Raw genomic sequence first — 22,962 nt, 5'->3', positions numbered from 1 at the left:
ATTTTTTACAGCCCCAAATCAGAGAAAAAGTTGGAAAATTCTAAACAAAACGCAGCGATTCTTACATTTATGTTGACTTTTAAACGATGCAGGTGTTTTACATTTCACCTGTAACCATCAGCGACTGTGATGTCATGGCGTTAATGACATCAGAGTCTCACATGTGGGGGTCATATCCGTCCCTTCTTCATCTGAATGTAAAATGCAGATCCTTCTCTACTCTCTAGGCTGAGGCCTCCTCCTCCAACCCGTCTCCCGAACCGGAACCATCAACGCGAAGGTTCGGCTGCTGGAGCTTCCGGCTTCTCCTGACCTGAAAAGACACGTTTTCCTCTCACTACAGTAACTCTTCCAACTGAAAACCAAGTGCATTATAGGTAGAGTACCTTAGAGCGGTAGCAGAGGACCAGGATTAGTAGCATCATGCCCTGCAGGACCAGTCTGATGATCCAATCAGTCAGAGGGGCTGAAACGGAACAGATTACTGATGAAAGAACATGATGTAAAGTTTTCTACAGTCTGAGCCATGTTTAAAAAGCTTTGCCCGATGTAAATACAAATCTAAATATAGCTGCAAGCAGCGATTGGGGGGGGCCTAGCAGCATTGCACAATAGGGAAGGCTTGGGCCGCTCAGGAAGGTGTCGTGAGTCCATGCAGAAAGTTTGGCATCGATACATCAATGCATCGCAGAGATACGGCCTAACGTCCTGTTTGCACGTCGGCGCAGAGTTTGATTGGCTGCTACGGGCAAAGGGAAGCGAAATGAAAAAATCAACATGATAACTTTTTGTGCAGCTTGGTCTGAAGATTGTATGTGTCAAGTCCCGTGGAGATCGGACGATCTGCGTGGCCTTAAATGCTTTTTGAAGGTTTTTGATAAAAGCCAATATGGCGCAGATGACGTCATGGGTTACGATGACCTCGTCTGCATCCAGGGATTCCATTGGTACCCCATTTGTGAAATTTGGATCAAGGGGCCCAAAGATATGGGCAAAAATGCCATGTTGCTATATGTAGCGCCCCCTAGAGGTCAAACGTCACCAAACGTCTTGGGCCTCTCACAGAAGTAGTCATGAGTCTGTGTTAGGAGTTTGACGTCATAACATCAAATGGTTGTCAAGATATGGCCTCACTTCCTGTTTGGCTGATATGGGCAAACGGAAGCAAAATTCCACACGATAACTTTTGTGCGGCTTGGTCTGAAGATTGGAAGGTTTTTGATAAAATTCAAAATGGCGGAAAATCTAATTAGACGGAAAATTATGTCATTTTGGACAAAACCATCCAAGGATTCAAACGATGCCTCATTTGTGAAATTTGGACCAAGGAGTCCAAAGTTATTTTGCTGAATGCTGAACTTTGACGTGTTGGTGGCGCTAGAGAGTACACTGTTGGGGCATGAAAATTCTTGACGTTGACTTTGGTACTGTGCTGAATACGTGTGCCGCATTTCACACGCTGCTAAATAAATCAACATTTCCTTTACAACAGAACAGAGAAACTTTATCAAGTGTCAGAGCTGAGATACAGCAACAGGCCTCATAAAGTTGGGTCTGGAAACATGAAAATGTTGAAAAAGGGAGCGTTGTATAAAAGAAAAAGCTGTGTGACTAACCAGGTTGCCTGGCAACAGGTCAATAACATGACCGGATGAACCCGGAAACTAAACTGAATTCATTAGAAAAAGGACCCAAAACCAACCGTAAAAAACAAGGAGCTACCACTCTGAGTTACCTGCGACGGTGAGACGCAGCAGCCGGCTGGTCGAGGAGAAGTTGTGGGAGAAAACGTGGAGGTGATAGTCGCAGCTGTAGGCGCCTTGGTGGGCGTGGCCTGCGGCGGAGAACAGGAAGAGGGCGGAGTGACTGACCGCCGGCAGGGTGAAGTTCTCCGCGGCTCTGGAGGCGCTGAAGCTCAGCTGGAAGGAGCCGCCGCTGTACTGTGGTGTGACGGAGCAGTTGATGCCGAAATCTGAGCCCAGGAGCACCTGAGATCCCTGCTGGGTGGCGTTGGAGACCCCGTAAGGGGGGTAGGACAGGGCGATGGTTGGCTGAGCCAGTAAATCTGGTGACGAAAGGAAGAAATAAACACGGTGACTTCTTCTTCTCTGAGCTTTCAGGAGATGTTGGTTCAGCTTTACCTGAGCACATCACCTGTAGGCTGTACTCAGGGTTCAGCTTTACCTGAGCACGTCACCTCCAGGCTGTACTCAGGGTTCAGCTTTACCTGGACACATCACCTCCAGGCTGTACTCAGGGTTCAGCTTTACCTGGACACATCACCTCCAGGCTGTACTCAGGGTTCAGCTTTACCTTAGCACGTCACCTCCAGGCTGTACTCAGGGTTCAGCTTTACCTGGACACATCACCTGCAGGCTTTACTCAGGGTTCAGCTTTACCTGAGCACGTCACCTCCAGGCTGTACTCAGGGTTCAGCTTTACCTGAGCACGTCACCTCCAGACTGTACTCAGGGTTCAGCTTTAACTGAGCACATCACCTCCAGGCTGTACTCAGGGTTCAGCTTTACCTGAGCACGTCACCTCCAGACTGTACTCAGGGTTCAGCTTTACCTGGACACATCACCTCCAGGCTGTACTCAGGGTTCAGCTTTACCTGAGCACGTCACCTCCAGACTGTACTCAGGGTTCAGCTTTACCTCAGCACAACACCTGCAGGCTGTACTCAGGGTTCATCTTTACCTGAGCACATCACCTGCAGGCTGTACTCTGGGTTCAGCTTTACCTCAGCACATCACCTGCAGGCTGTACTCAGGGTTCAGCTTTACCTGAACACATCACCTGCAGGCTGTACTCAGGGTTCAGCTTTACCTCAGCACAACACCTCCAGACTGTACTCAGGGTTCAGCTTTACCTGACCACATCACCTCCAGACTGTACTCAGGGTTCATCTTTACTTGAGCACGTCACCTCCAGGCTGTACTCAGGGTTCAGCTTTACCTGAGCACATCACCTCCAGACTGTACTCAGGGTTCAGCTTTACCTGTGCATATCACCTGCAGGCTGTACTCAGGGTTCAGCTTTACCTGAGCACAACACCTGCAGGCCGTACTCAGGGTTCAGCTTTACCTGAGCACATCACCTGCAGGCCGTACTCAGGGTTCAGCTTTATCTCAGCACATCACCTGCAGACTGTACTCAGGGTTCAGCTTTACCTGAGCATATCACCTGCAGGCTGTACTCAGGGTTCAGCTTTACCTGAGCACGTCACCTCCAGGCTGTACTCAGGGTTCAGCTTTACCTGAACACGTCACCTCCAGGCTGTACTCAGGGTTCAGCTTTACCTGAGCACGTCACCTCCAGGCTGTACTCAGGGTTCAGCTTTACCTGAGCACGTCACCTCCAGGCTGTACTCAGGGTTCAGCTTTACCTGAGCACGTCACCTCCAGGCTGTACTCAGGGTTCAGCTTTACCTGAACACATCACCTCCAGGCTGTACTCAGGGTTCAGCTTTACCTGAGCACGTCACCTCCAGGCTGTACTCAGGGTTCAGCTTTACCTGAGCACGTCACCTCCAGGCTGTACTCAGGGTTCAGCTTTACCTGAGCACGTCACCTCCAGGCTGTACTCAGGGTTCAGCTTTACCTCAGCACATCACCTCCAGGCTGTACTCAGGGTTCAGCTTTACCTCAGCACATCACCTCCAGGCTGTACTCAGGGTTCAGCTTTACCTCGGCACATCACCTCCAGACTGTACTCAGGGTTCAGCTTTACCTGAGCACGTCACCTCCAGGCTGTACTCAGGGTTCAGCTTTACCTGAGCACATCACCTGCAGGCTGTACTCAGGGTTCAGCTTTACCTGAGCATATCACCTGCAGACTGTACTCAGGGTTCAGCTTTACCTGAGCACATCACCTCCAGGCTGTACTCAGGGTTCAGCTTTACCTGGACACATCACCTGCAGGCTGTACTCAGGGTTCAGCTTTACCTGAGCACCTCACCTGCAGACTGTACTCAGGGTTCAGCTTTACCTGAGCACGTCACCTCCAGGCTGTACTCAGGGTTTATCTTTACCTGACCACATCACCTCCAGACTGTACTCAGGGTTCAGCTTTACCTAAGCACATCACCTCCAGACTGTACTCAGGGTTCAGCTTTACCTGAGCACGTCACCTCCAGGCTGTACTCAGGGTTCAGCTTTACCTGAGCACATCACCTCCAGACTGTACTCAGGGTTCAGCTTTACCTGAGCACATCACCTCCAGACTGTATTCGCTCTCATCGGGGTCGACCGCAGTGACACACTCCCGCAGCGTGGACGCAGACCGCAGGCAGGAAGACCTGATCCACCACACAGGTCTCAACGGAGAGTCATCCGTCATGGCTGCCGACACCACAGAACCACAGGCCAGCTTCAGGCACACCGCGGCCGCCGGGTTCTGGTCCCAGACAAAGTCCAGGTCGGCCACCGGTCTCCACTCGCCGTGGTGTCCCATCTCTAACGTCCCAGCGCAGCGGTTGGCCTTCCCCACCAGCCTGAAACTGTCTGGATATAAGCAGAGACAAGAGGGCTGTGTTCCAAACCGCATACTACTCCTCCTACTCCTACTAACTTTTTGAGTTAGTATGCGAGTTTGAGTAAGTGAGAAGTTCCCGGATGCATACTAGATTCTCCTAAATGTTGGGTATGCATCATGAGGTTACTACTCATACTCAAACTACCCAAGATGCAAGATGTAACGTGACGTCGCCGATCGTCATTTCCTGTCAAAACGGCAGTTTCAAGCTAGCTACAACGAGGGTAGGTTCACTTCCTGTTTTCAAAACAAAAGCACCAATTGTATGGTAATGGCTTTCCCTATGATAAAAGGCAACGGGTATTTTATTTTGTGAAAATAACAGGAAGTGCGTTGCTCACTGCGGCTAGCTTTAGTAGCGCCGAATTCGTGGGAACAAAATTGTAAACAGCCGGTATTTTGTCAGATTTTCAACACGTTGGGGATCTAAACGACTACTTTCTCACCTGAAAATGTTTCAAATGTTGCTAAAATTTACTGAGTTTAGAGCTCAAGAGAAATCAGCTTCAGGCCGGCTGATTTCGGCTCGGGCAGGAGCGAAATGCATTGTGGGTAAACGCTCTGCATACTGTCTGATCAATGAGTATGCAGTATGGAAGTATGTAGTATGCAGTATGTAGTATGCAGTATGGAAGTATGTAGTATGCAGTATGGAAGTATGTAATATGCAGTATGCAGTATGCAGTATGGAAGTATGTAATATGCAGTATGCAGTATGTAGTATGGAAGTATGTAGTATGCAGTATGTAGTATGGAAGTATGTAGTATGCAGTATGGAAGTATGTAGTATGTAGTATGCAAGTATGTAGTATGCAGTATGCAGTATGGAAGTATGTAGTGTGTAGTATGCAGTATGGAAGTATGTAGTATGGAAGTATGTAGTATGTAGTATGCAGTATGGAAGTATGTAGTACGTAGTGTGCAGTATGGAAGTATGTAGTGTGTAGTATGTAGTATGGAAGTATGTAGTATGCAGTATGGAAGTATGTAGTATGCAGTATGGAAGTATGTAGTGTGTAGTATGCAGTATGGAAGTATGTAGAATGTAGTATGCAGTATGGAAGTATGTAGTATATAGTATGAAGTATGTAGTATGGAAGTATGTAGTATGTAGTATGGAAGTATTTAGTATTTAGTATGGAAGTATGTAGTATGCAGTATGGAAGTATGTAGTATGTAGTATGCAGTATGGAAGTATGTAGTATGTAGTATGCAGTATGGAAGTATGTAGTATGTAGTATGCAGTATGCGGTTTCGAACACAGAGTCTTCAATAAAGGAAAAAACAAAGAAAGTCCAACAGCTCTACCTGAGCAGGTGAGTCCAACAGCTCTGCCGGGGCAGCTGTTCCTGGCTGTGCTGTTTCTGCCACAGCTCAGGAGCTCGGACTCGTTGCCCTCGCAGTGGAACTCTCTGCTCCACCCCGGAGCACCCGCCTCCCCGTAGAGCGCCCCCTGCAGGACCAGAGGAGCCCCGCAGCTGAGCTGCCTGCAGACCACCTCCGCATCCTGCTGGTCAAAGTCAGCCTCGCACACCGGGGACCACAGCTGGTCCGACTCCACCTCCAGCCTGCCAGAACACGAGCCGGTCCCGTTCACCAGCCTGACGGAGTCTGTGGACGCAACAGCACAAAGTAACATTAAATCTTTTTTTATAAATTTTTAGGGCTGGACGAGTTAACCCGTTGTTATCGCGTTAACTCGTTATCATTGCGTTGACCCGTTATTATCGCGTTAACTCGTTATCATTGCGTTAACCCGTTATTATCGCGTTAACCCGTTATTATCGCGTTAACCCGTTATTATCGCGTTAACTCATTATTATCGCGTTAACTCATTATTATCGCGTTAACTCATTATTATCGCGTTAACTCATTATTATCGCGTTGACCCGTTATTATCGCGTTAACCCGTTATTATCGCGTTAACCCGTTATTATCGCGTTAACTCATTATTATCGCGTTAACTCGTTATTATCGCGTTGACCCGTTATTATCGCGTTAACCCGTTATTATCGCGTTAACCCGTTATTATCGCCTTAAACTCATTATTATCGCGTTAACTCATTATTATCGCGTTGACCCGTTATTATCGCGTTAACCCGTTATTATCGCGTTAACTCGTTATTATCGCGTTAACCCATTATTATCGCGTTAACTCATTATTATCGCGTTAACCCATTATTATCGCGTTAACCCATTATTATCGCGTTAACTCATTATTATCGCGTTGACCCGTTATTATCGCGTTAACTCATTATTATCGCGTTAACTCCTTATTATCGCGTTGACCCGTTATTATCGCGTTGACCCGTTATTATCGCGTTAACCCGTTATTATCGCGTTAACTCGTTATTGTCGCGTTAACTCATTATTATCGCGTTAACCCGTTATTATCGCCTTAAACTCATTATTATCGCGTTAACTCATTATTATCGCGTTGACCCGTTATTATCGCGTTAACCCGTTATTATCGCGTTAACTCGTTATTATCGCGTTAACCCATTATTATCGCGTTAACTCATTATTATCGCGTTAACCCATTATTATCGCGTTAACCCATTATTATCGCGTTAACTCATTATTATCGCGTTGACCCGTTATTATCGCGTTAACTCATTATTATCGCGTTAACTCCTTATTATCGCGTTGACCCGTTATTATCGCGTTGACCCGTTATTATCGCGTTAACCCGTTATTATCGCGTTAACTCGTTATTGTCGCGTTAACTCATTATTATCGCGTTGACCCGTTATTATCGCGTTAACCCGTTATTATCGCGTTAACTCATTATTATCGCGTTGACCCGTTATTATCGCGTTAACCCGTTATTATCGCGTTAACTCATTATTATCGCGTTAACTCATTATTATCGCATTGACCCGTTATTATCGCGTTAACTCGTTATTATCGCATTAACCCGTTATTATCGCGTTAACCCGTTATTATCGCGTTAACTCATTATTTTCGCGTTGACCCGTTATTATCGCGTTAACCCGTTATTATCGCATTAACTCGTCATTATCATGTTAACCCGTTATTGTCACGTTAACTCGTTATTATTGCGTTAACTCGTTATTATCGCAATAGCTCGTTATTATTGCTTTAACTCGTTATTATTGCGTTAACTCGATATTATTATCATGTTAACCCGTTATTGTCACGTTAACTCGTTATTATCGCGTTAACTCGTTATTATCGTGTTAACCCATTATTGTCGCGTTAACTCGTTATCATCGCGTTAACTCGTTATTATCGCGTTAACTCGTTATTATTGTCGTGTTAACTCGTTATTATCGCGTTAACTCGTTATTATTGTCGTGTTAACTCGTTATTATCGCGTTAATTCGTTACTATCGCGTTAATTCGCTATTATTATCGCGTTAACCCGTTAAATATTTAACGCCGATAAATATTTTATCGCGCATTAACGCAGGTTTTATTATTTATTTTATTATTGTAAATGTCTGTTGCTCACAGGCTTTTATTTTGTTTAGGAACTGAAATGAACCTTCGGATACAAACATAACTGCTGTTTTTAACTAGGGCTGGGCGAGTTAACTCGTTATTGTCGCGTTAACTTGTTAATTATTTAACGCCGATAAATATTTTATCGAGCATTAACGCAGGTTTTATTTATTTATTTATTTGAATTTAGAAAAATAATAATAATGATTTTTGGGGGGGGCTTTTGTGCCTTTAATGGAAAGTTCAGAGAGACAGGAAGCAGGGGGCAGAGAGAGGGGGAACAACACGCAGCACAGGGCCCCCCGATTTTTTTATTTTGGCTTTTATTTTGTAAAAGTCTGTTGCTCACAGGCTTTTATTTTGTAAAAGTCTGCTGCTGTCTGCTGTGGAACAGGAAAAGAAAGTAATCGGCGGATCCACCAAACATGGAGAAGGGTACGGAACACAACTGATAGCAGCAAGTCATTCAAGGAAACAGACAGTGGAGCGAGGCTTCTACATAAAAACTACAGAAAGATGCTAATGTTAAAAGTGTGTTTGCACAACAAATGTTATGGCACTTTCATTCATATGGCAGCACATTTAAAATAAAGCTAAATGCTAAAAGCTATACGCTACTTTTGGATTCATTTTCGGATTTTGCGTACAAATACGATTAATCAGGAAAATCATGTGATTATTAAATTAAACGTTTTAATCGTTGCCCAGCCCTACTCATTTTGAATAAACACTTCAGGAAACATCATCGGAAATGTTCTCGCGTCTCTGAACCAGATGGACGGATGATTAACGCTCATCTCTGCACACGACTTCCCTCTGAAACTAGATGCTATCTTGATGCTGTTTGTGGTCAGATTCTGAGAATTTAAACCTCAAACCTCGTGATTTCCATCAGGATTGTGCAACATCGGTCCAGTGTATGTGTGATCTGACTCGATATGAAGCTACTCGTGTTGCCCAACCGTTTTTGCCTGGGACAATGCAGCCCTGCTCTCTATTTAAAGAGAAGAAAAACATTGTTGGGCCTTCTGATCTGGCTTTGAGTGACGACTGATCAGCTTTGATTCAAACAGATCTGTGGATTAAGGACATTGGCGGTGTTCGAAACTGCATACTTCACATACTACTCATACTAACTTTTTGAGTTAGTATGCGAGTTTGAGTAAGCGAGAAGTTCCCGGATGCATGCTAGATTCTCCGAAATGTTGGGTATGCATCATGAGGTTACTACTCATACTCAAACTACCCAAGATGCAACGTAACGTGACGTCGCCGATCGTCATTTCCTGTCAAAACGGCAGTTTCAAGCTAGCTACAACGAGGGTAGCTTCACTTCCTGTTTTCAAAACAAAAGCACCAATTGTATGGTAATGGCTTTCCCTATGATAAAAGGCAACGGGTATTTTATTTTGTGAAAATAACAGGAAGTGCGTTGCTCACTAGCTTTAGTAGCGCCGAATTTTTGGATTCTGCGTACAAATATGATTAATCGTGATTAATCAGGGAAATAATGTGATTAATTAGATTAAACATTTTAATCATTGCCCAGCCCTAGTATAGCTACAGAATCAGCTTTCTGGGTGCTTGTGTTACCTGAGCAGGTGATTTCCAGGCTGGTGAAGCTCTGGGTATCCTCCACTGTCACACAATCCCTGATCACAGACCTGAGTGGGATGCAGGCGGGTCTGATCCACAGCGCAGATTCACTGACTTCATGTTGTCTGAATCTCATGGACACAGGTGAGCCGCAGTCCAGCAGCTGACAGAAAACATCTGTTTCCTTCATGCTCCACGCAAAGCGTCCGCTTATGACATGTTTCCAGCCTCCGCCGTGTTCCACCTGCAGGTTACCTGAGCAACGACTGGCTCCTCCCACCAGCCGGACTCCATCAAGAGGGTCTGAGTAAGAATCAGGAGATCGATTAGAGAAGGAAGGGGGGGTGAAATTAAAGCTGCAGCTGTACCTGAGCAGGTGAGTCCAACAGCTCTGCCGGGGCAGCTGTTCCTGGCTGTGCTGTTTCTGCCACAGCCCAGGAGCTCGGACTCGTTGCCCTTGCAGTGGAACTCTCTGCTCCACCCCGGAGCCCCCGCCTCCCCGTAGAGCGCCCCCTGCAGGACCAGAGGAGCCCCGCAGCTGAGCTGCCTGCAGACCACCTCCGCATCCTGCTGGGCAAAGTCAGCCTCGCACACCGGGGACCACAGCTGGTCCGACTCCACCTCCAGCCTGCCAGAACACGAGCCGGTCCCGTTCACCAGCCTGACGGAGTCTGGAAAAGAACACCGTCGTGACGTAGTTAAGCACATCTGTGAGTTAGTATCATTTAAAAACTAGTGCTGGGCAACAATTAAAATGTTTAATCTAATTAATCACATGATTTCCCTGATTAGTCGCGATTAATCGCATTTGTACGCAAAATCCGAAAATGAATTTAAAAGTAGCGTATAGCTTTTAGCATTTAGCTTTATTTTAAATGTGCTGCCATATGAATGAAAGTGCCATAACATTTGTTGTGCAAACACACTTTTAACATCAGCATCTTTCTGTAGTTTTTATGTAGAAGCCTCGCTCCACTGTCTGTTTCCTTGAATGACTTGCTGCTATCAGTTGTGTGTTTTGCCTTTAAGTGATATTTTAGACTGGAACTACTACGCTGAGAAGAAAATTCAACTTGGCAGAGTTTACAGATGACTTTGGTTCTGTCGACTCCGCCGTCTGGAAGAACTTTAAAATGAAAACGGCCGAGTAAAAGTTCCGTACCCTTCTCCATGTTTGGTGGATCCGCCGATTACTTTCTTTTCCTGTTCCACAGCAGACAGCAACAGACTTTTACAAAATAAAAGCCAAAATAAAAACCCGGTTCGAGTCCCGCATTGGACGGCCCTGTGCTGCGTGTTGTTCCCCCTCTCTCTGCCCCCTGCTTCCTGTCTCTCTGAACTTTCCTATCCATTAAAGGCACAAAAGCCCCCCCAATTTTTTTTTAAAAATTCTTTTAATTAAAATTAATAAATAAATAAATGAAACCTGCGTTAATGCGCGGAAAAATATTTATCTGCGATCAATAATTAACAAGTTAACGCGAAAGTAACGAGTTAACTCGCCCAGCCCTAGTTAAAAACAGCAGTTTTGTTCCATTTCAGTTCCTAAAAGGTCGACATATAATCGCTCCATCTGTGTTCTTCTGATTCATTCTTTCGTCTTCACTCAGAAGGAGTTTCTTGGCTGATATTGAGCCTGTTGCTCAGTGGAACTGTGTGACAGTTATCAGTGCTAACGGACAGATTCATGACAATAATAAAGGTTTTTACCTAAACAGGTTATCTCTATGGAGCCAGAGAAAAACATGAACTTTGTGGCACATGTCAGTATCCCAGAGTCACCGCAGTCAGGAGTTAATCTCCACATATCTTGTTCCGGGGTCTTCCTTTTCCTGGTAGAAACCGCAGAGCCGCAGTCCAGCTGCCGACACACTTCCCCTGCAAACTGGAGGGTCCAGGAGTCCGTGTACGCCGGCTTCCATTCCCCCCGCCGCCTCAGCTCCAGCGTGCCGGCACACCTGCTTCCTCCGACCAGCCGCACGTCCTCAGGTTCTGGGCAGAAACCAGACGGTGAACTGATTAAAAACCAAACCCATTCAATGAAGTATACATAATGGAAAAAATGACTTTTTCACTTCGCCTACAAATTAACAGATTTATTAAGTTGTGGTCAGAATGGTGTATATAGTATAATACATACAATATATACATATATATAATATATATATAATAATAATAATAATAATATATATATATATATATATATATATATAATAAATACATACATTCATAGTCTTCTATGTACAACAGTCACGGCCAGATTTCGTGGAGTTAACAAATTGATAGATTTGGTTTTTGTGGTGGTGTTCTGTCTTTTTTGTTTGTTTGTTTTATTTATTTATTTATTTAACTCTTGGGATTTATTTGTTTTTTGTTTCAGTTTTTCTCATAATCTGATTTACAGCTCTACTGCCTAAGGAAAAGGTTGCTCGGTCTCCTGTTTATTTTATTTAAAATTGTATTTAATTACCATGTACATTTCTGTTACATCCCTCTGTTATTTTTATTTTAATATATATTTATATACAGTATTTTTGTATTATTATTATTTATTTATTTATTTGTACTGTATTTATTTATTTTTTAATGATTTTATTGCCTTCTTGTGATTTTATGTAGCTGTAAAGCACTTTGAATTGCCTTGTGTACGAATTGTGCTCTACAGATAAAATTGCCTTGCCTTGCCTAATAAAAAAAATAAAATGGAAAAAATAAAAATAAAACCAAACCCATGAATATCTGAATAGCCATCAGACTCACTGTGAGGTGTTCCTTTACCTGAGCAGTTGAGTCCAACAGCTGGGCCAGCATGCTGTCTAACAGAGCTGTCACAGTCCAGGAGAGCCAGTTCCTGTCCTTCACAACGGAACTCTTTGTTCAACACGGTGTCAGATTCTCCGTACAGCGCCCCCTGCAGGACCGAAGGAGCCCCGCAGTTGAGCTCCCTGCAGACCACCGCTGCGTCCTGCTGGTCGAATGCAGCTGCGCTCACTGAGGACCACGACAGGTTGGATTTCACCTCCAGTCGGCCCGAACACAGGTCAGCTCCATCCACCAGCCTGACGGAGTCTGAGACAGAGAGGAGCAGCTGTCAGTGTGAGAAACACCCAGCCAGAGTTATTCTGCAGATAAGGCCGGTTTTTCTGTACAGATAAGATCTGGAGCGGTCCTTAACTGGTTCAGGTCCTACTTAGAAGGCCGGAGTTATTTTGTTACCATTGGCAGCTATGAATCTGAGCGAGTGGCCATGACTTGTGGAGTCCCCCAGGGGTCAATTCTTGGACCTCTTCTGTTTAACTTATCTATATTCTCCCTTTGGCAGACATTACAGAACTTTAACATCTATTATCACAGTTTATATATTATATATATATTATATATAATTTATATATTATATATATATTTATATAACTAGCTTCCACTAGTTTGTCTTCAACCAAATCAGGAGATGCTGCTGTCCCCTTTGCCTCCCCCTCCCACTTTTCTGTTTCTAGAAGTCAGGTGAAGAGGCAGTTGGAGAGACTGAACTGGAACAAGGCTGCAGGTCCAGATGGTGTCAGCCCCCGAGTCCTGAAGGCCTGTGCAGAGCAGCTCTGTGGGATTCTGCAACACCTTTTCAACCTTAGCTTGACACAAGAGAAGGTACCACTGTTGTGGAAGACATCCTGTCTGGTTCCGGTACCAAAGAAAACTCACCCTTCAGACATCAATGACTACAGATCTGTTGCCCTGACATCCCACATCATGAAGGTCCTGGAGAGACTCCTGTTGACCCACCTGTGTAAGCAAACCAGCACATATCAGGACCCCCTGCAGTTTGCTTATCGCCATGGAGTTGGAGTTGAAGACGCTATCATACACCTGCTTCAACAAACCCACTGTCATCTGGACAAAGCAGGCAGCACTGTGAGGATCATGTTCTTTGATTTCTCCAGTGCATTTAACACAATCCAGCCTGATCTGCTTCGTCTGAAACTCCAGAAGACTCAGGTGGAGGCCTCAACAATCACCTGGATTAATGACTACCTGACAAACAGACCACAGTTTGTCAGACTGAAGAATTGTGTGTCTAACCAGGTGATCAGCAGCACAGGAGCACCACAGGGGACTGTACTCTCACCATTCCTTTTCACTCTGTACACTTCAGACTTCCAGTACAAGTCAGACTCCTGTCATCTACAGAAATATTCAGATGACTCTGCAGTTGTCGGGTGTATCAGAGATGGACAGGAAGCTGAGTACAGAGAGCTGGTGGACCGCTTTGTGGCATGGTGTGGGAACAATCATCTCATCTTGAATGTTAACAAAACAAAGGAGATGATTGTAGATTTCAGGAGAAACAGGGTCAGATCAAACCCTGTTTCCATCATGGGAGAAGAAGTGGAGGTGGTTGAGGAATATAAATACCTTGGTGTTCATGTGGACAACAGACTGGACTGGAGACACAACAGTGAAGCAATCTACAAGAAAGGACAGAGCAGACTGTACTTCTTGAGGAAGCTAAGGTCCTTCAAGGTTTGCAACAAGATGTTGCAGATCTTCTACAAGTCTGTTGTTGAGAGCGTCATTTCCTCTTGCGTCATCTGTTGGGGCAGCAGCATCAGAACCAGGGACCTAAAAAGACTCAACAACCTGATAAGGAAGGCTGGTTCTGTTCTGGGGACGGCTGTGGAACCTCTGGAGACAATAATGCAAAGAAGGATTTTGCATAAAATCAAGAGAATTATGGACAACCCTGAACATCCTCTCCATGAGACTGTTATCAGAAAACAGAGTCTCTTCAGTCAAAGGCTTCTTCAGTTTGGATGCAAAACGGACCGCTACAGGAAATCTTTCCTGCCCACAGCCATCAGCATCTATAATAACTCTTTGATTTAATTGAGTTACATCAACACTTAATTTCCCTCTGGGATAAATAAAGTATTTTTGAATTGAATTGAATTGAATTATGCAGACGATACACAACTTCAACTTCAGGTCAGCTGGTCCAGTCCAGAGTCCAGACTAAACATGGAGAAGCAGCATTTAGCTGTTATGCTGCAAACAAGTGGAACAAACTGCCAGTGGAGATTAAACTTTCACCAAATGTAGACATTTTTAAATCCAGGTTAAAAACATTTCTGTTCTCATGTGTCTATGCATGAAATCTTATTTGTTTCTCTTTATATTCTTTTATGTATTTTTAATGCTTCTTCCACTCCCTGCTGCAATGCTTTTATTTTATGTAAAGCACTTTGAATTGTTTTGTACATGAATTGTGCTATACAAATAAATTTGATTTGATTTGATTTGATTTGATTTGATACAGCACAATTCAACAACAAGGCGATTCAAAGTGCTTTACAGAGACATTAAAACAGTAGAAATAAAAAGCAGGATTTAAATTTCAAACAAAAAAGAAAGAAATAAGAACAACAGATAAAATCAGGAGTTAAAATGTGATTAAGTTTTGAAACTCAAGCTTCAGATTTGGAGCTTTATTCAGCTGAAAATATGTGTGTCTTCAGCCTGGACTTAAACACACTGAGTGTTTCAGCTGATCTGAGGCTTTCTGGGAGTTTGTTCCAGACATGTGGAGCATAGAAGCTGAATGCAGCTTCTCCATGTCTGGTTCTGACTCTGGGAACTGATAGAAGACCGGATCCAGATGAGCTGAGGGAACAGCACTTTGTCGCAACTGCTGTTGTTTTAAAGTGCTTTATAAATAAAGAAGTAGTAGTAGTAGTAGTAGTAGTAGTAGTGAGGCAAACACAAACACAACATGCATGACCACCAACGTATTTAAAGCACCATCACATCTAACATCTGGAGATTATTTGATTTCATGAGAAGGAAGGAACGTTTAAAAAAAAAGTCCTTCTGAGATGTCAAGGTGGATTCCAGACTGCTCACACAGGATGAAGACACCGATATCGATCACTTTCTGCAACCACAGAGGCAGCTTGGTGACGTAAGTTGTAAAAATATTGTTATCAATTATATTTTGAAAGGTTTTGGTTAGAAATATACCGGCTGGAAATTATTCAGCTGAAAAAAGTGTCAGACGAAGGAGCAAAAACTCTTTTTTTTTACCCAACATCTATCTGAAAGTAGCTTAGATATGTATAGGTATGTTCAAACAGCATTCTTATTAATAAAGATCTCGTGTTCAGAAGAAATCTAACCCAGAAACAGAGGTTGGAAGGAACAAAGTAGCTCATTTCTGTACATTATGCCAGAAAAAAACTGAGCATAAATGCAGAGATTTACTGAAAAATGAGCAAACATAAGTATAAATACAGTAAATAATAATAATAATGATAATAACAATAATAATAAAAATAATAATAACCATAATAATAATATATTTTATTTATACAGCACTTTACATCAACTTAATGACCTCAGAGTGCTACATTTTAAAACTAGTATTTAAAAAAACAAAACAAAACAAATAAACAAACAGAAAAAGATTTTTAAGATTTTTCAGTTAAACTAAAGGCTTTTTTAAAAAAGGTGAGTTTTAATAAGGTAGATTGGTCCAGTTCTGAGCAGTTCTGAGTTCCTTCAACAGCCTGAACCCTCTCAGACGAGCTTTCTGTCTTCAGGAATAGTTCACACTTCTATTATTTATGGAAATAATCGATTGGCTTTGTCTGCCTTTCCAAACTGTAACATGACCGAGACTGTAAATGAACGAGATTTACTGAAATAAAGAAGTGAAATCAGCGGCTCTGCTTTTCCAAGCTGAAGAGCGTGTTCTTCTTCTGGGTTATCTGTGGTTCATATTCTCTTCTCTAAAACAGGAAGTCGATGACACTGACCTGAGCAGGTGATCTCGACGCTGGAAACCGGGATCGGATGGATTCTAAAGAGATTTAAAGAGCTGAGGACGGAGTGCAGAGGTTTGGGAGAGTCAGAGGGAGGCCTGATTCTTTGGAACGACACCACGGAGCCACAGTCGAGCTGTCTGCACACGGCGGCGGCTGACCTCAGGGTCCAGACGAAGCCGATGAGCGCATCATCCACCGCCATCCAGTTCCCCTCATCCTTCACCTCCAGCCTGCCGGCACAGCGGCCGCCACCTCCAGCCAGCCGGACCTCACCATGAAAACCTGAGCAGAGACACAGAAGCAGCACTTTGAAGTGACTTCCAAAAATTCTCCTTAAGTTGTTTTGCTTCTGTTTACCTGCCGTGTGTTCAGCCCAGAGTCCTGAGGAGAAAGCAGAGAGATGGTTAGAGTCTGTCCTCAGAGGATCTGCAGGGAGCAGAAAACCTTTAGAAAACCTAAAGATGCTGACTGAGTCCTACCTGAGCCGCAGAGAGACAGAAGCAGCAGGAGTGCTGTGTGATCCATCTTCTGTGAGTGCTGTGAGGCATCTTCCTCATGTGGTCAGACTCTATCAGACCAGAGCCGCCCTCTAACTTCCTGAAGGACGCAGCCAAGCCAAACCCTGAAGCAGCCAAACCCTGAAGCAGCCAAACCCTGAAACAGCCAAACCCTGAAGCAGCCAAACCCTGAAACAGCCAAACCCTGAAACAGCCAAACCCTGAAGCAGCCAAACCCTGAAGCAGCCAAACCCTGAAGCAGCCAAACCCTGAAACAGCCAAACCCTGAAACAGCCAAACCCTGAAGCAGCCAAACCCTGAAGCAGCCAAACCCTGAAACAGCCAAACCCTGAAGCAGCCAAACCCTGAAGCAGCCAAACCCTGAAGCAGCCAAACCCTGAAGCAGCCAAACCCTGAAGCAGCCAAACCCTGAAGCAGCCAAACCCTGAAACAGTGAAGCAAAACCCTGAAACAGTGAAGCAAAACCCTAAAACAGTGAAGCCAAACCCTGAAACAGCGAAGCCAAACCCTGAAACAGCCAAACCCTGAAACAGTGAAGCAAAACCCTAAAACAGTGAATCCAAACCCTGAAACAGTGAAGCCAAACCCTGAAACAGCCAAACCCTGAAACAGCCAAACCCTGAAACAGTGAAGCAAAACCCTAAAACAGTGAAGCAAAACCCTAAAACAGTGAAGCCAAACCCTGAAACAGTGAAGCAAAACCCTGAAACAGTGAAGCAAAACCCTAAAACAGTGAAGCCAAACCCTGAAACAGTGAAGCAAAACCCTGAAACAGTGAAGCAAAACCCTAAAACAGTGAAGCCAAACCCTGAAACAGTGAAGCCAAACCCTAAAACAGTGAAGCAAAACCCTAAAACAGTGAAGCCAAACCCTGAAACAGTGAAGCAAAACCCTAAAACAGTGAAGCAAACCCTGAAACAGTGAAGCAAAACCCTAAAACAGTGAAGCAAAACACTAAAACAGCCAAACCCTGAAGCAGCCAAACCCTGAAGCAGCCAAACCCTGAAACAGTGAAGCCAAACCCTGAAGCAGCCAAACCCTGAAGCAGCCAAACCCTGAAACAGTGAAGCAAAACCCTAAAACAGTGAATCCAAACCCTGAAACAGTGAAGCCAAACCCTGAAACAGCCAAACCCTGAAACAGCCAAACCCTGAAACAGTGAAGCAAAACCCTAAAACAGTGAAGCAAAACCCTAAAACAGTGAAGCCAAACCCTGAAACAGTGAAGCAAAACCCTGAAACAGTGAAGCAAAACCCTAAAACAGTGAAGCCAAACCCTGAAACAGTGAAGCAAAACCCTGAAACAGTGAAGCAAAACCCTAAAACAGTGAAGCCAAACCCTGAAACAGTGAAGCCAAACCCTGAAACAGTGAAGCCAACCCTGAAAAAGCCAAGCCAAACCCTGAAGCAGCCAAACCCTGAAAAAGTGAAGCCAAACCCTGAAACAGCGAAGCCAAACCCTAAAACAGTGAAGCCAAACCCTGAAACAGCCAAACCCTGAAAAAGCCAAGCCAAACCCTGAAGCAGCCAAACCCTGAAAAAGTGAAGCCAAACCCTAAAACAGTGAAGCCAACCCTGAAACAGCGAAGCCAAACCCTGAAACAGTGAAGCAAACCCTGAAACAGTGAAGCAAAACCCTGAAACAGTGAAGCCAAACCCTGAAACAGTGAAGCCAAACCCTGAAACAGTGAAGCCAAACCCTAAAACAGTGAAGCCAAACCCTGAAACAGTGAAGCCAAACCCTGAAACAGTGAATCCAAACCCTGAAACAGCGAAGCCAAACCCTGAAACAGTGAATCCAAACCCTGAAACAGCGAAGCCAAACCCTGAAACAGTGAATCCAAACCCTGAAACAGCGAAGCCAAACCCTGAAACAGCCAAACCCTGAAACAGTGAAGCCAAACCCTGAAACAGTGAAGCCAAACCCTAAAACAGTGAATCCAAACCCTGAAACAGCGAAGCCAAACCCTGAAACAGTGAAGCCAAACCCTGAAGCAGCCAAACCCTGAAGCAGCCAAACCCTGAAACAGTGAAGCAAAACCCTAAAACAGTGAATCCAAACCCTGAAACAGTGAAGCCAAACCCTGAAACAGCCAAACCCTGAAACAGCCAAACCCTGAAACAGTGAAGCAAAACCCTAAAACAGTGAAGCAAAACCCTAAAACAGTGAAGCCAAACCCTGAAACAGTGAAGCAAAACCCTGAAACAGTGAAGCAAAACCCTAAAACAGTGAAGCCAAACCCTGAAACAGTGAAGCAAAACCCTGAAACAGTGAAGCAAAACCCTAAAACAGTGAAGCCAAACCCTGAAACAGTGAAGCCAAACCCTGAAACAGTGAAGCCAACCCTGAAAAAGCCAAGCCAAACCCTGAAGCAGCCAAACCCTGAAAAAGTGAAGCCAAACCCTGAAACAGCGAAGCCAAACCCTAAAACAGTGAAGCCAAACCCTGAAACAGCCAAACCCTGAAAAAGCCAAGCCAAACCCTGAAGCAGCCAAACCCTGAAAAAGTGAAGCCAAACCCTAAAACAGTGAAGCCAACCCTGAAACAGCGAAGCCAAACCCTGAAACAGTGAAGCAAACCCTGAAACAGTGAAGCAAAACCCTGAAACAGTGAAGCCAAACCCTGAAACAGTGAAGCCAAACCCTGAAACAGTGAAGCCAAACCCTAAAACAGTGAAGCCAAACCCTGAAACAGTGAAGCCAAACCCTGAAACAGTGAATCCAAACCCTGAAACAGCGAAGCCAAACCCTGAAACAGTGAATCCAAACCCTGAAACAGCGAAGCCAAACCCTGAAACAGTGAATCCAAACCCTGAAACAGCGAAGCCAAACCCTGAAACAGCCAAACCCTGAAACAGTGAAGCCAAACCCTGAAACAGTGAAGCCAAACCCTAAAACAGTGAATCCAAACCCTGAAACAGCGAAGCCAAACCCTGAAACAGTGAAGCCAAACCCTGAAACAGTGAAGCCAAACCCTAAAACAGTGAATCCAAACCCTGAAACAGCGAAGCCAAACCCTGAAACAGTGAAGCCAAACCCTGAAACAGTGAAGCCAAACCCTAAAACAGTGAAGCCAAACCCTGAAACAGTGAAGCCAAACCCTAAAACAGTGAATCCAAACCCTGAAACAGTGAAGCCAAACCCTGAAACAGTGAAGCCAAACCCTGAAACAGTGAAGCAAAACCCTAAAACAGTGAAGCCAAACCCTGAAACAGCCAAACCCTGAAACAGTGAAGCAAAACCCTGAAACAGTGAAGCAAAACCCTGAAACAGTGAAGCAAAACCCTAAAACAGTGAAGCAAACCCTAAAACAGCCAAACCCTGAAGCAGCCAAACCCTGAAACAGTGAAGCCAAACCCTGAAACAGTGAAGCCAAACCCTGAAACAGTGAAGCAAAACCCTGAAACAGTGAAGCCAAACCCTAAAACAGTGAAGCCAAACCCTGAAACAGCCAAACCCTGAAACAGTGAAGCAAAACCCTAAAACAGTGAAGCAAACCCTAAAACAGTGAAGCAAAACACTAAAACAGCCAAACCCTGAAACAGTGAAGCAAAACACTAAAACAGCCAAACCCTGAAACAGTGAAGCCAAACCCTGAAACAGTGAAGCAAAACCCTAAAACAGTGAAGCCAAACCCTGAAACAGTGAAGCAAAACCCTAAAACAGTGAAGCCAAACCCTGAAACAGTGAAGCCAAACCCTGAAACAGTGAAGCAAAACCCTGAAACAGTGAAGCCAAACCCTGAAACAGTGAAGCCAAACCCTGAAACAGTGAAGCCAAACCCTGAAACAGTGAAGCAAAACCCTAAAACAGTGAAGCAAAACCCTAAAACAGTGAAGCAAAACCCTAAAACAGTGAAGCAAAACCCTAAAACAGTGAAGCAAAACCCTGAAACAGTGAAGCCAAACCCTGAAACAGTGAAGCAAAACCCTAAAACAGTGAAGCAAAACCCTAAAACAGTGAAGCAAAACCCTGAAACAGTGAAGCCAAACCCTGAAACAGTGAAGCAAAACCCTGAAACAGTGAAGCCAAACCCTGAAACAGTGAAGCCAAACCCTAAAACAGTGAAGCCAAACCCTGAAACAGTGAAGCAAAACCCTAAAACAGTGAAGCCAAACCCTGAAACAGTGAAGCCAAACCCTGAAGCAGCCAAACCCTGAAGCAGCCAAACCCTGAAGCAGTGAAGCCAAACCCTGAAGCAGTGAAGCCAAACCCTGAAGCAGCCAAACCCTGAAGCAGCCAAACCCTGAAGCAGTGAAGCCAAACCCTGAAACAGTGAAGCCAAACCCTGAAGCAGCCAAACCCTGAAGCAGCCAAACCCTGAAACAGCCAAACCCTGAAGCAGCCAAACCCTAAAACAGCTCCTCATTGGAAATTATCTTTGAATTTGAAGTAGGGCTGGGCGAGTTAACTCGTTATTATCGCGTTAACTCGCTACGTATTTAACGTCGATAAATATCTTATCACGCATTAATGCAGTTTTTTTGGCTTTAATGGAAAGTTCAGAGAGACAGGAAGCAGGGGGCAGAGAGAGGGGGAACAACACACAGCACAGAGCCGTCTGATGTGGGACTCGAACCGGGGCCAGCTGCAGCGAGGACTATAGCCTCTGTACATGGGCTGCCTGCTCAGCCCACTACGCCACGGACCACCCCTGTTTTATTATTTATTTTATTATTGTAAAAGTCTGTTGCTCACAGGCTTTTATTCTGTAAAAGTCTGCTGCTGTCTGCTGTGGAACAGGAAAAGAAAGTAATCGGCGGATCCACCAAACATGGAGAAGGGTACGGAACTTTTACTCGGCCATTTTCATGTTAAAGTTCTTCCAGACGGCGGAGTCGACAGAACCAAAGTCATCTGTAAACTCTGCCAAGTTGAATTGTCTTCTCAGCGTAGTAGTTCCAGTCTAAAATATCACTTAAAGGCAAAACACACAACTGATAGCAGCAAGTCATTCAAGGAAACAGACAGTGGAGCGAGGCTTCTACATAAAAACTACAGAAAGATGCTGATGTTAAAAGTGTGTTTGCACAAATAATGTTATGGCACTTTCATTCATATGGCAGCACATTTAAAATAAAACTAAATGCTAAAAGCTATACACTACTTTTGGATTCATTTTTGGATTCTGCGTACAAATGCGATTAATCGTGATTAATCAGGGAAATCATGCGATTAATTAGATTAAACATTTTAATCGCTGCCCAGCCCTAGTTTGAATTTTTTCACCAACATGAGCTGCTGAGGCTTTAAAAAGACTTTTCCACTCACTGTAAGTCGTCTTTATTCAAGTGAAAAACATCATTTAAGTGTTATTAATTCAATTTATCTCGTGGGTGAAATGAGGGAGAGATCACCAATAAGTCAAAGAAGTTTATAATAAGTGTTTCTGCCGTAGATTTAAGAATATTCCGATCTTTAGGTCTGATCAGTTTAAAAGAGTTTTAAAGAGTTCCTGAAGTTCTGAGACGGCCCCACAAACTCTTCAGATTAAAAGACTTTTAAAATGACTTTTTCTGAACTTTAAACCAAGTTAAATAGTTCTGCAATAACTGAGGTGGAGAGAAAGTGTAGGTGCAGAAGTCGACTAGCAGATATTCTTGGCTTACACGTGTACAAAAAGCTGTTGTCCGTAAAAATCCACTTAAAGTCCAGGTAACGTTAGAAAACATAGACATTTATTCCACATGTGTCACTCAAGTATCCATACACCTGGCTTTCAATTCAATATAGGACGGGACACGTTAAAAAACCGTGTGTCTCCACTGCTGGTCTGACGTTCACAACACAGGTGTAACTGCCCAGCGTGCGAAGCTGCAGCCTCTTAAAGTTACAGTACCGCCAGGGCCGTAACCAGGATTTTTCAAATACCGAGGTCAAATATTGCGATAAATCTTATTTGACAAAAAAAAAACATCCTAATATGTTGACTTTTTAAAATACAGTGTGGAAATGTGAATAAACAGAGGTAAATCACAAGCCCATCAAGGAGGTGAATATGTAGGTGAACAAGTTTATTATAACAATGTGATCACA

General features: G+C 44.1%; 2 protein-coding genes across 2 annotated transcripts; both read right to left on the bottom strand.

Annotated features, from left to right (window-relative positions):
- Positions 1-223: 223 nt before the first annotated feature.
- LOC142389006 (uncharacterized) lies at positions 224-4,455 on the bottom strand. Its single transcript, XM_075474557.1, has 4 exons — positions 4,206-4,455; positions 1,736-2,065; positions 387-466; positions 224-313 (listed from the first exon to the last, which is right to left on the bottom strand). Exons 1-4 carry the CDS (start codon positions 4,453-4,455, stop codon positions 224-226), a joined length of 750 nt encoding a protein of 249 aa, XP_075330672.1.
- Positions 4,456-10,177: 5,722 nt separating this feature from the next.
- Positions 10,178-16,934, bottom strand: LOC142389005 (antigen WC1.1-like). The gene is made up of 6 exons (XM_075474554.1): positions 16,889-16,934; positions 16,767-16,790; positions 16,401-16,691; positions 12,376-12,666; positions 11,349-11,589; positions 10,178-10,268 (listed from the first exon to the last, which is right to left on the bottom strand). The coding sequence occupies exons 1-6, from the start codon at positions 16,932-16,934 to the stop codon at positions 10,178-10,180; spliced, it is 984 nt and encodes a 327-aa protein (XP_075330669.1).
- Between the last annotated feature and the right edge of the window lie 6,028 nt (positions 16,935-22,962).

This window comes from Odontesthes bonariensis, chromosome 9 (genome assembly GCF_027942865.1).
Source record: "Odontesthes bonariensis isolate fOdoBon6 chromosome 9, fOdoBon6.hap1, whole genome shotgun sequence".
NCBI lineage: Eukaryota > Metazoa > Chordata > Actinopteri > Atheriniformes > Atherinopsidae > Odontesthes > Odontesthes bonariensis.
This window is presented reverse-complemented; position numbering and strand designations above follow the sequence as displayed.

What these genes read in the sequence shown, in the direction of transcription:
- LOC142389006 (XM_075474557.1), bottom strand. Translation starts at nt 4,455, where the DNA reads ATGGGACACCACGGCGAGTGGAGACCGGTGGCCGACCTGGACTTTGTC. An exon ending in GCTGCGTCTCACCGTCGCAG is followed by an intron (nt 467 to 1,735) that starts GTAACTCAGAGT and finishes GTTCCGTTTCAG; the next exon opens with CCCCTCTGACTGATTGGATC. An exon ending in TCCTCTGCTACCGCTCTAAG is followed by an intron (nt 314 to 386) that starts GTACTCTACCTA and finishes GTGTCTTTTCAG; the next exon opens with GTCAGGAGAAGCCGGAAGCT.
- LOC142389005 (XM_075474554.1), bottom strand. Translation starts at nt 16,934, where the DNA reads ATGGATCACACAGCACTCCTGCTGCTTCTGTCTCTCTGCGGCTCAG. An exon ending in CTGGGCTGAACACACGGCAG is followed by an intron (nt 16,692 to 16,766) that starts GTAAACAGAAGC and finishes GTCTCTGCTCAG; the next exon opens with GTTTTCATGGTGAGGTCCGG. An exon ending in CGTCGAGATCACCTGCTCAG is followed by an intron (nt 12,667 to 16,400) that starts GTCAGTGTCATC and finishes TCTCTGTCTCAG; the next exon opens with ACTCCGTCAGGCTGGTGGAT.